The sequence below is a fragment of the Camelus dromedarius genome, chromosome 32, assembly GCF_036321535.1.
Source record: "Camelus dromedarius isolate mCamDro1 chromosome 32, mCamDro1.pat, whole genome shotgun sequence".
Taxonomy (NCBI): domain Eukaryota; kingdom Metazoa; phylum Chordata; class Mammalia; order Artiodactyla; family Camelidae; genus Camelus; species Camelus dromedarius.
Window position 1 is genome coordinate 14559431 of NC_087467.1, and position 11672 is coordinate 14571102.

At 51.1% G+C, this 11672-nt stretch overlaps 1 protein-coding gene across 1 annotated transcript in view; it reads left to right on the forward strand.

Moving 5' to 3' along the window:
- NPC1 (NPC intracellular cholesterol transporter 1) overlaps positions 1-11672 on the forward strand; it is a 39192-nt gene that overhangs the window by 26721 nt on the left and 799 nt on the right. The window contains exons 13-24 of the mRNA XM_010976955.3: positions 431-613; positions 1352-1466; positions 3074-3201; positions 3293-3433; positions 4443-4532; positions 4947-5137; positions 5438-5553; positions 6187-6316; positions 7718-7918; positions 8868-9099; positions 9803-9916; positions 10873-11035. Coding sequence (XP_010975257.3) covers positions 431-613; positions 1352-1466; positions 3074-3201; positions 3293-3433; positions 4443-4532; positions 4947-5137; positions 5438-5553; positions 6187-6316; positions 7718-7918; positions 8868-9099; positions 9803-9916; positions 10873-11035 — 1804 coding nt within the window. The remainder of the gene's footprint in view (positions 1-430; positions 614-1351; positions 1467-3073; positions 3202-3292; positions 3434-4442; positions 4533-4946; positions 5138-5437; positions 5554-6186; positions 6317-7717; positions 7919-8867; positions 9100-9802; positions 9917-10872; positions 11036-11672) is intronic.

Below are 11672 nucleotides of genomic sequence, written 5' to 3' on the forward strand. Positions count from 1 at the left end.
TGTGTGTGTGTGTGTGTGTGTGTGTGTGTGAAATGGCAATGCACAGAGTGATGTAATGTTTCTGTCTCTACTTAATCCTAATTCATCATGTTCAAAACTGTCTTAAATGGTCCTGGGTTTTGATTGTATGTAACATTTTTCTGCTTCCCGCGTGTGTTTTCTTCAGTTCCAGCTTTTTTGTTTATCTTTAAAATTTATTTCACATAATGCAGTTTTTTCTAATTTGTCCACCCCATCACCTAAGAAAGTAGGCTCATAAAATATGTTGCTAGGGAAGACCAGGACAATTTTTCGTATCTTCTTTTATCCTGGGAATTGTACTTTTAAATCTAGATGGGCTCTACATGTAAAGAGGTGAAAATAAGGACCTTTCAGGAATAGGACCACAAATACCCGCAGCGATGATCTGTGTCTTTGCTGCGTCTCCCAGGTGGACTCTAAAATCTCGCTGGGCGTCGCGGGTGTCCTGATGGTGCTGAGCTCGGTGGCGTGCTCCTTGGGCATCTTCAGCTACGCTGGGGTCCCCCTGACCCTCATTGTGATAGAGGTCATCCCTTTCTTGGTGCTGGCCGTTGGGGTGGACAACATCTTCATTCTGGTCCAGACCTACCAGGTATGTCAGTCTAACCAATCCTGGCGTCTGACCAGGTACAGGCTCCACAGGTGACTGTTCAGCTCCAGGCAGAGTATTTGTGGGTGTGATGCTGGAGGCTTTGTGTCCCTTCCCTGCCGTGGTTAATTGTTCTGGACAGTTTGAGAGTAGGAAGTTCACCCTTCTCTCTGGTTGGTGGACTAGATATAAGTGAGAACTTGGTTTTGAATATGTGCAAGACGTGTGCAAAAGGGGCTAATAACATGCTATGGAAAATATTTTGGGTATGACTGCTATTAAAATGATTCTCAACAAAATGTAGAAGAATGAGAGATTTGTCAGAGGTGCCACTGGAAGGAAGAAGGTCACAACAGGACCTGCTGATGTGAAAATGACCTCCATCAGGGAGCCTTGTTCTGTAGCCTTTACCTGTGGGGAGACCCAGTGGCATGTAAGAGTGTCATTTAAAGGTCCAGCCACCTGCAGCCTGTGTCACGTGTATTTTCCTAAGAACATGATTCATCCCTCCCCTGAGCTTCTAAGCTGTTCCCTATTTCCGGGATTCAGAAATGCCCCAAATGAATCAATGTGAGAAGTTTCGGGTCCCGACTCTATTGTGTAAAGTTTATACCCAATAAGTAGATGCTACTGGTCATTTCCCTTTACCATTGAGTGAACACAAGGCAGCAAAGAGGTGGCATTTTAATTGAGAAATTTTAATGTCACACGTTTAACCCTTTTTTTTTTTTTACTTTTAAGAGAGATGAACGTCTTCAAGGGGAAACCCTGGACCAGCAGCTGGGCAGGGTCCTAGGGGAGGTGGCTCCGAGTATGTTCCTGTCGTCCTTCTCAGAGACGGTAGCGTTTTTCTTAGGTAATTATTCTGAATTCTCCCAATCCTGCAGCTAGCTGAGCCTGGGTGTCTGCATATACCGCTTTGTGTTCTTCCTGTTTTAAGCTTTATTCTGTAGTTGGAAAGTATGAGAGTGGACCCCAAGAAAGACAAGTCGCAGTGTCTTGGGTGTCGTGAGCAAGTACCTTCTTTCTCACGTTGTTTCAGGACTGCGTGGGTGCTGGGGTCCAGATACCTAGGACCCCTCTCCCCCTTCCCCTTTTGGGCACCCCTGGCGAATGTGGGTGTCCTGTATAGCCACCGAATCCTTCCTACCACAATGCGGAGCCGCAGTTCCAGAGTCACAGGCATTAGCTCGCACGGCGTTTGCGCTGTTCTCCTCGGAACGCACGGTTCATTGGGGAGCAGCCTCGTAAATGACAGAGGTTCTCAGACCTTCTCTCAGTCCAAGGAGCCAGAGTAAGGACAGAACCCAGCACGTGGAGAAATTACCTAGCCTTCCCAGCAGGACCCCCTGGCTCCATCTCTGGTGGGTAGTAGGAGGAAACTGACCACATCCTCTGAGGAGGGTGCTGATTAGACTCACCCAGGGAAGGCCCACGACCCATGGGTCACACAAGGAGATGGCTGCAGGGCCACCAGGTCATCTTACCAGGGGCCGCGGGAAGGACATCCTGGGTGGTGCTCTTCCTGCACAGATGCAGTTAGCACATGTCATTTTCCGTTTCCACAAAGCAATGCGCTTTGGAACCCATGGGCGTTGTGGTTCCTTTTGATGGATACAGGTGCACAAAAGTCACTTCCTCTTTTCACTTCTATTGTTAGAAAGCCAGTGCAAGTGAGCTGGCGACAGCAGCTGACACTCAAGTTGGAGTGACTGGGGGCACAGGAGGACTAGGGGGACCCGTTGCACCCGGAGTCTCAGGTCCTGTCTAAAAGAGGCAGTTAGCCCAGTGCTGCCCAGTTTTTCTTCCTTAAGCAACACTGTGAATCTAGATTTTTGTCAAGTATCATTGTTAAATATTGGCTCCTTATTTTCCCGTTAATGTTTTTTAATCCTGAAGTGGGCTGACATACATCTGGCCCGTGGGCTGCCAGTTTCCAGTGTGAGCCTCGGCCTGGAGGATGCTTAGCACACCCTCATTTGATTGTAGCTACACTGAGAGACTGCGGTGATGATGCCGTGGTACCTGGGAAGTACCACCCCTCTTGTGGGGGGAGCGTGGAAGGTGCTATAGGAAATGGCCGATATGAACCGTTCTCAAATGTTAATGTACATAAATTTGCTTGGAGAGCTTCTTAAATTACAGAGTTGGGGTCATAGAATTCTGAACAGGAGAACTCGGGTTGAGTTCCCGTTGTCTTGGTAAAGGAGGATGGAGCCAGGTCCCAAGAACCTACAGTTTTAGCTCCCCTGGTGGTTCTGGTGCCGAAAGCATTTTGGGAGCACAGGGCTCACAGGCTCCCCTCCAGTCCTGTGACACCCACAGACTTGGCGGCATGCCTTTGGGGGGGCAGTGGAGGCTCCTCGTGGCTTTGGTGTGTTCTGGTGCCTCGTGTTCCCAGGCACAAGCGCGTGGAAGCCCCACCAAGCCCCCTGCCGTGGAGTGACGTGTGTGTCCCTGCAGGGGGCCTGTCCACGATGCCGGCCGTGCACACCTTCTCCCTGTTTGCGGGGATGGCGGTTTTCATCGACTTCCTCCTGCAGATGACCTGTTTTGTGAGTCTCTTGGGGTTGGACATTAAGCGTCAGGAGGTAAGTCGTCTTCAGGATCTCAGTCTGGCTCATTTGAGTCCAGAATCTTGAAGCAGCCGGAGGGTGACCTCTGTTCCCCTTGGTCCCTCAGAAGAACCGGCTGGACGTCCTCTGCTGTGTGGGAGGGCCCGCGGACGGGGGCAGCATCCAGGCCTCGGAGAGCTGCCTGTTCCGCTTCTTCAGAGACTCCTATTCTCCACTTCTGCTCAAGGACTGGATGCGGCCGATTGTGGTATGAGCCAATCTGTGGCTTTTCTTGTTTTCCTCCCCAAGTAGATTTGTCATATGCCTTCTACAAAATCAGACAGCTGGGAAAGGATCCTGACAGCTGTTAGGTATATACACAAGAGTGCAAAAGCAAGTATGTACCAATATATAAAATATTTTTAGCAGTCCATGTAAGCAAGAGTTTCTGTTTTAAGTTTTTTGGTTTTTATTTTTCTAAGTAATTACAGATTCATAGAAAGTTGCAGGCGTAGCACAGAGAGGACCCAGCTGCCCTTCGCCCACGTTTCTCCCAGTCTCGTTAATTGAAGTTCAGTATCAAGACCAGGAGTCTGACATTAGCACCACGTATACGTCAAGTTCTGTGTTGTTTTATCACATGTGCAGACTCGTGTAGCCACCACCGCCATCAAGATAGAGATCTGTCCTGTCACCACAACACTCACCCTCGTGCCACACCTTCGGTGTCACCCACCTCCCTCCCCTGCACTGTCCCTCGTCCCCAGCAGCCACGCAAGAGCTTTTTACAGTCTACACACGGAACGTGGTCAACAGTGATGCTCTGCTGCGTCTCTATTAAACGTAAATTCATTCCGGTGATAGTAACACCTAACGTTTATTGATCACTTCCTGTCTGGTATTGTGCTCAGTACTGGGTTCGAGTCTAAATTCTGGGTCATCCCTAGAATTTTCTCATTTAATCCACAAAACTATCTGATGTTACAAGTCTTACTTTTCCTGTTTTATTGAGGAGGAAAAAGAGGCTAAGAGAGGCTAAGTGACTCCCCCAGGGTCACTCAGCTTCTGAGTGGTGCAGCCAGGATTCGAACCCAGGTAGTTTGGAGACTGTGATCTCAGCCACTACCCCTTGTTTTCTTAGCTTATCATTTAAACTTGCTTGTCGGTTTAGTAAAGTCCTGTTTTTTGCTTTCAGGGCTTTTTCTTTTTTAATTTCCATTCTTAACTTCATGATAACTCTAAGCGGTCGCAGCCCCATGACTCACTTCTCATTGCAGATAGCAGTATTTGTGGGTGTCCTGTCGTTCAGTATCGCAGTCCTGAACAAAGTGGAAATCGGATTGGATCAGTCTCTTTCAATGCCAGATGTAAGATGCTCTCTTTTATTCCAACTCATGTAGCCCACGGTGAATACACCTTTCAATACACGCATGTGGGTGTTTTCAGCCGATGCCTGCCTCTAAACGCAGGTGCTGGCAGGCTGTCCCACATTACAAGCATTGCTCCAGGGCTCTGGGCATCCTGAACTCTCAAGCCTCTGGAGCACGTGCCAGCAGCCGGTCTTGTCCCTGGGGAGGTGCCCTCGTAACGGTGGGACCAGCCGGAGGAGCACCGGGCTGGGCGGGGGCGTTGGGCACTGGCTGTGGAGGGAATCGTGCACCTGGGCTGCAGGCGGCTCGGCCAGGAGCCTCCCAGGGCCCTCCCGGTTCTTAGTGGTCCTCACCTGCTTGGCCCCCGGCACACCCTTCACGCTGCGTCCTGTCATGTGCTTGCTCTGTCAGGACTCCTACGTGATGGATTATTTCCAGTCCCTCAGTCAGTACCTGCACGCCGGCCCACCCGTGTACTTTGTCCTGGAGGAAGGGCACGACTACACGTCTCTGCGCGGGCAGAACATGGTGTGTGGGGGCACCGGCTGCGACAACGACTCCCTGGTGCAGCAGATCTTCACTGCCGCTCAGCTGGACAACTAGTTAGTACTGCCAGCTGGTCCCCTGGGCCTGAGAGCTCTCACTGAACACAGCTTTTCTTGGAAAACCTGTCTATCAAAATGTAGGCTGAATCCAGCTTTACCTGAGCTGAACCTTTTAAAGGACTGATTTACCATCTCATTCTTAGAAAGGTTTTCCATGAAGTGCTAATGTGGTTTGTCTTTTGACTGGGTAGCATTAGAAGGTCTAGAAAAGGAAGTCTTGGGTTTCAAGCAGAAGGACTGAAAGTGAAGACTTCCTCCTTGCGCCAGTCGTGGGTAACCCTCTCTCCTTGTCTCTAGTACCCGAATAGGCTTTGCGCCCTCGTCCTGGATCGACGACTACTTTGACTGGATTAAGCCCCAGTCGTCTTGCTGTAGAGTCTACAACAGCACGGATCAGTTCTGCAACGCGTCAGGTACTTTACCCTGTTCCAGATCTTTCCCTTTTTTTCTGGAAAATCTTAACATAATTTAAAAATAATTTGCATTTCACTGCCACCCATTTATCTGCCCCGGCCGGGTCTCATTCCATTTGTCTTCATCCCCTTCCTCATTGTCCTCTCTGAGATGCTGCATTGTCCCTCAGGGGGCTGCGGGCCGAACGAGGCCCAGGTCAGGGGACCCTGGTTTTCAGGTTACTCATCTCTTTCCAGTGATGCCAGTGGCCTCTCTTGATTGGCATCTGGACGTAGCTTGTCAAGGGTCTGCTTTCCTCTGTTTCTCGCTGTGGCCCTGTGGTTGTATAAGTGTTGAGGCTGTGCTAGAATTTTCTTTATAAAAACATGGAGACCCTGGGCTCTGGTTATCACAACTTGAGGTCGTCTTTAAAGCAGGAAAGCTGCTTTGGGGAAGGAGATGTGTACAGCCCGTGTTAGATGAAGATGGCCCTGGAGTTTTTTAGACTAGGAAACTCACGTGTTTGGAGCTCTTCGACAAGCAGGAAGATTCCGGAAAAGAATTCCCCTCGTTTCTTTATCATTATTTTACAATGCTCTAACCTGGAGACCTGTTCGTGTCTCTCCCCGCGCCCCTCCCTGTGTTTGCACTAGTGGTTGACCCTGCCTGTGTCCGCTGCCGGCCTCTGACTCCAGAGGGCAAACAGAGGCCTCAGGGCAGAGACTTCATGCGATTCCTGCCCATGTTCCTTTCTGATAACCCGAACCCCAAGTGCGGCAAAGGGTGAGTGATGCGGGGCCATTCAGACCCTGCCCATGTCCCGTTTACCTTGCACTGGAAAGCTTGGGTTGTGGGGAGGGAGGACGGGTGGGAACAGCGTGTGGGCGGGGCCTCTTCTCTGCCCACTCCCCGCCCTGTCCCCATTCTCCTGGGAAGGCAGAGGAACTCAGACACCTTTCAGGAAAACTCCTCACCCTTCATTGCTCCCACCCTGGCTCAACACTCATGTCTCCTGCTCCTCCTGTGTCCTGGCCCCCTGGCCCTCCCGGCCATATGGAGGAGGCGGAGTCCCGGGCAGGGTACCAGCGGGGCAGCGTGGGAGGAGGAGCGGGGCATCCCAGAATGTGAAGTGGTCCGTTCAGTTGCGTCGATGGCGTACAAGATAGCCCCTCTGCTTTGTCATCTCATCCGAGATGAAGTTTAGATTCTCTGAGCCCCACTGTGTTCCTGGCCAGCCTGTCCGCACACGAGGTTATGGGCTCTCACTCCCTTATCCAGCCAGGCAGCCAGTGATGTCCGCACACGAGGTTATGGGCTCTCACTCCCTTATCCAGCCAGGCAGCCAGTGACCCAGGGAAACAGGATCTCTGGCTGAAAATTAGCAAAGACAGCTGAAGTCTGGAGTGGGAGGGGATTCGGACGCATTGGTAGGAAGGTGTGTCCACGTGTATGTTAGGCAAACCCTAGACATCCCTGTCTTTCATAAGAATGCATAATTTGACCAGAGTCCCGTCAGTCATACGTATTGTGTCTGTGCTTTGAAATCTATCCAAGGTACCATGGGAACACTGCCCCTAAAAATAAGGTAGAAATGAACCTGGCAGCTTGGTCTTCCAGACGAAATGCTCGGCCCACGTAAAACAAGTCAGAGTGGATTCACCTTGTAGGAAGGCAGTGGCCACCACTCACAGGGAGCCTCCTCCTTGCCAGGGTCGTGCCCAGCACCTCGCTGACACCGCCTCACCGCCTCACCGCCCGGCCCTGTGAGGAGGTGCTGGTGTGCCTGTTGGCAGAAGGGGACACTGCAGCCCAAGTCCTGTAACTCTGCCCAGGGCCCCAGGGCTGAGGCCGATCTCACGACTGTCTGACTCCAGGGCTCTCGTCCCTTCTTGCCTCCTGTTACATAGCATTGCTGAGCAAACTCTGTGAAAACACACTTGACTGTGAGCAGAACCAGTTGTAGAAACAACAGCAGCTGTGTGCCAGGGAAGCCACGGCAGCACGGAAAAGCCAGTGTGGGGAAGAGTAAGCTAAGCCTTGCTCAGCCCCTTCCGGGGGCCTCCCTCGCCCTGAAATGTACAGCGGCCCCGAGCCCAGGGTCAGATGACACCACTCAGCCTCGAGTGCTCAGATTCTGCGGGTGTGGCACGGGGTGTGGCCCCTGACAGTACTGTCTTCTCACAGGGGACACGCCGCCTACAGCACAGCTGTTAACCTCCTCGGCAACGGCACGGGCGTCGGAGCCACCTACTTCATGACCTACCACACCGTGCTGCAGACCTCCGCTGACTTCATCGACGCCATGAAGAAAGCCCGCCTCATCGCCGGCAACATCACCAGGACCATGGGCCTCGAAGGAAGTGGTCACCGTGTGTTCCCTTACAGGTACCGTGTGTTCCCTCACAGGTGCCATGTGCGTTTTGTAAATGGAGCATCCTGGGAAGGGCTGGACCCCGGGGATCCCGCCGTGGGAGGCTTTCCTTCTGACACCGGCTTGTCCTGAGCACCAGTGAATCTGTCCAGGGAAACGGTGTCTGGGTGAGGACAGCCAGAATCTGGGGCAGCTGCCAAGGTCTCAGTGCAGAGGGCACACAGCTTGCGCTTGGGGCTGGAGCTCAGACCCTGAGGGATGCACAGAATAGCGTGGGGGCTGGAGACGGTGGCACCTGGAGAGCCGGCTTCACCCAGGGCCCACCTGACAGTCCTGCTTAGTAACGGGTGGATGTCCTGATTGCTGAGTGCCTTTATGGAGATTTTTCTTTATCCTTTATTGTGGATTTTTTTTCCCTTAAAAAGAAAATATTTTGATACACTGAATTTGGAAAATTAAAAAAAGTAGAAAAAACAAGCGATCCCCCCCACCAACCCTTGTGCTCTCACTTAAGGGAGGCTTGACCGTGTTCCCAGCAGGAGGATGGCCTGTTCTGTGTAAGGACCTCTTAAGAGTGGGTGTCCTGAGTCCTGGGAAGAGCTGGTTAACTTTGCCAAAAAAGTATTTTCTCAGGCTCTGCGTAGGCCCTATTTGACCTGGGGTAATCCTCAGAAGAGACCAAGCCTTGTTTTTCCCAAATGCCATGGAATATTCTTTGTAAATAAATGTCTATAAAGCAGAACAGATCGGGCATATGAACAAAGCCTTTATATACAATACACATCTTGGAGGCCCTTCTTCAGGTGTCGGTGCTGAATTGCCGTAGGTGAGTCTTGGAAAAAACAGGAAGGTTTTATGCGCCGGATGTCCCTCAGGGCAGTTTCAGTTTCGCAGCGGCGGGCTGAGGAACACAGCTGCCAGAGGTGAGAACCAGCTGTAACAGAACCTCCTCCCTCTGTCCAGTGTGTTCTACGTCTTCTATGAACAGTACCTGACGGTGGTCGATGACACGGTCTTTAACCTCGGCGTGTCCCTGGGAGCCATCTTTCTGGTGACTGTGGTTCTCCTGGGCTTTGAGCTGTGGTCGGCGGTGATCGTGTGCGTCACCATCGCCATGATCCTGGTCAGCATGTTTGGCGTCATGTGGCTGTGGGGCATCAGTCTGAACGCGGTTTCTTTGGTCAACTTGGTTATGGTGAGTCCTGGCCCTCCCAGTCTGTCCCTGACTCCTGGGTCACTTCAGTGAATTGTTTCTTGGCGTGAAAGACCAAGACCAGCTCTTGCCCCGGCGCACATGGGCGGGTGGCACGAGCGGTGGCCAGAGCTGGCCGTGGGCCACGCATGCAACAGTGGAAATGTGACCTCACAGTCCAGCGTAGGTGTCCTGCCTTTAACGTGTTATTCTCAAGGGTTTGTAAAAATATGCAGCCTAATGCCAGCAAGTGTTTGCTTTTCTTTTAGAAGAATTGCCCCTTCCCGATGGAATTTTCTGACCAGTACCTTTTGCCCCCCATGTAGTTGCCAGGTGCTTTTTAATAGTTAAGTCTTGAAAATTTGAGCATTTGAGAAAATAGCAACCTCAGATATGAACGTGGCTTCGGGTGGGGTGGCAGTGAGGCCCAATTAAAGAAAGGAGGCCAGCCTGCTGGCTCGGTGGAGGACGGGGTGGCCTTGAGAGCGCTCAGCAGCTCCCCTCAGACAGACACCTGCTGGAGGAAGTGAGTGTTTCCCGGGCCAGGTTAAGCTGGGGTGACGGGAGCTTTGTCTGACAGCTTAGAGGGGCCGCTCAGACTCCTTATCCTCCGGGGGGCTGGTAAGCACAGGTCCTGGGAGCGGGGTGGCCGCTTTTACGGGTTCTAGCGGAGAAGCGCAGTCGTGACGGGAGCCCTGTGTTGCAGAGCTGCGGCATCTCCGTGGAGTTCTGCAGCCACATAACCAGAGCGTTCACGGTCAGCACCAAGGGCAGCCGCGTGGAGCGGGCGGAGGCTGTGCTCTCCCACATGGGCAGCTCGGTGAGTCCGCCCGGCTCGGCTCCCGGGTGTCCCCGGGAGAAGGAACTTGAGGATTCAGTTTCACTGAGCAGCAGCACCTAACTAAGGATTACAGGTTCTCAGGCAGCTCGCGAACTGGCTGCATCTCGCGTGTGGCTGTGTCCTGATGGTCTTTAGAACCATTCTGCTGGGGGATCCCTCTTAGGCAGCACTAGGGCTGAAGCAGGAGACTGGAGAAGTTTGATTTGAGAGCCTGAACCCTCTTGCATTTAAAACCCAGGCCGGCCATCTGTTGAAAAGCAGAGGAGCTGCGGTCTGTGGTTCACGTCTGGGGAATCTTCTCAGGTTCAACCAGGACACAGGGTTGAACTATCAACCAGGGACTTTGCCACCACAGAAAATATCGTTACAGAGTAACAGCGAAACTGAAACTCTGTCATACAATTCTAGATACTTCAAATAGTTTCTATCTGAGAATAGAAAGAAATGTATTATCTCAGGTTAGAGACAACTCAGGCACACATCTAAGACACTGCCAGGTGGGCCCCAGACACTGCAGTGAAGCACGTATCACCGTGAGCCACACAAGTATTTTGGTCTCCTAGTACACGTACAAGTTCTGTTTATACTGTAGTCTATTAAGTGTGTGACAGCATTGTCAAAAAAAAAAAAAAAGTAGCTACCTTAATTTGAAAATAGTCCTGTTGGGGAAGCAGTGCTGACAGACGTGCACGGCTGCCATGGGGTCTGTGCAGACTTCACAGCTTGCACCCTGTAATGCCCATTTTTGATTTCCAGATTCGTAAGCGGCAAAGATAACAATTTTAGGCAGAGCACAGTGCTACTTATCAGAAACTGAAAGCTGGGGTTCAGTCCCCCATTACTTTGGACCTTGACTAGTAAATCCCTACATGAGGAAGTGTTCGATGACGGCAGGTTGATGAAAGCGGCTTCTAACCCTGTCTCCCCTCTTTCAGGTATTCAGCGGAATCACACTAACAAAATTTGGAGGCATTGTGGTGTTGGCCTTCGCCAAATCTCAAATTTTCCAGATATTTTACTTCAGGATGTATTTAGCTATGGTCTTACTGGGAGCCACTCATGGGTTAATATTCCTCCCTGTCTTACTCAGTTACATAGGTAAGAGTTCTTATTTTTAAATTAGTGGGATGGGGGAGGCGTGATCCTAGAGGAAAACCACCTTGACACTTTTAGATCTTCAGTCTGATTCTCTCCCAACTGAGCTATTTGGGCTGGGCGCTTGGCACTTTCTTTTGAAGTATTTGAATGTACTTACAGTGATGGGCATTTAATGAGTAACACTGAGTTTAAAAAAAATACTAATTCTAAGAGAAAATCTCCTAGCTGGGGGCTTCGTGATTGTCCAAATGCCTTCATTAGAAAACTGCTAACACGTTTTCTGGAGGCCTGATGTCACCGTCATACTGGGAGTGAGTTTGAGGGTCGGTGGCCCAGTGGCACCTCCCTGCTAAGGGGTGAAGGACAAGGGTCAGCCCACAGCCCCACCGTTTGTCTCTAACTTGGAGCTCTCCTTAGGCCCTTCTTCTAGGGCCACTTCAGTTTCTGTAAGTGACCTGTGGTTGAAAGGACAGTACCAGCTTGCTTGATTTATAGCTTTGTGACAAAGCTGAAGCATTGAAATAGATGGAGAAAATGAGGGGTTTGAGGTTTTGGGTTTTTTTGTTTTGTTTTGTTTTTATTCTTCTAAGTCTCTGGGGAACAGGAAGTTCTGTTACAGTAGAAACTGTCTTCCTTC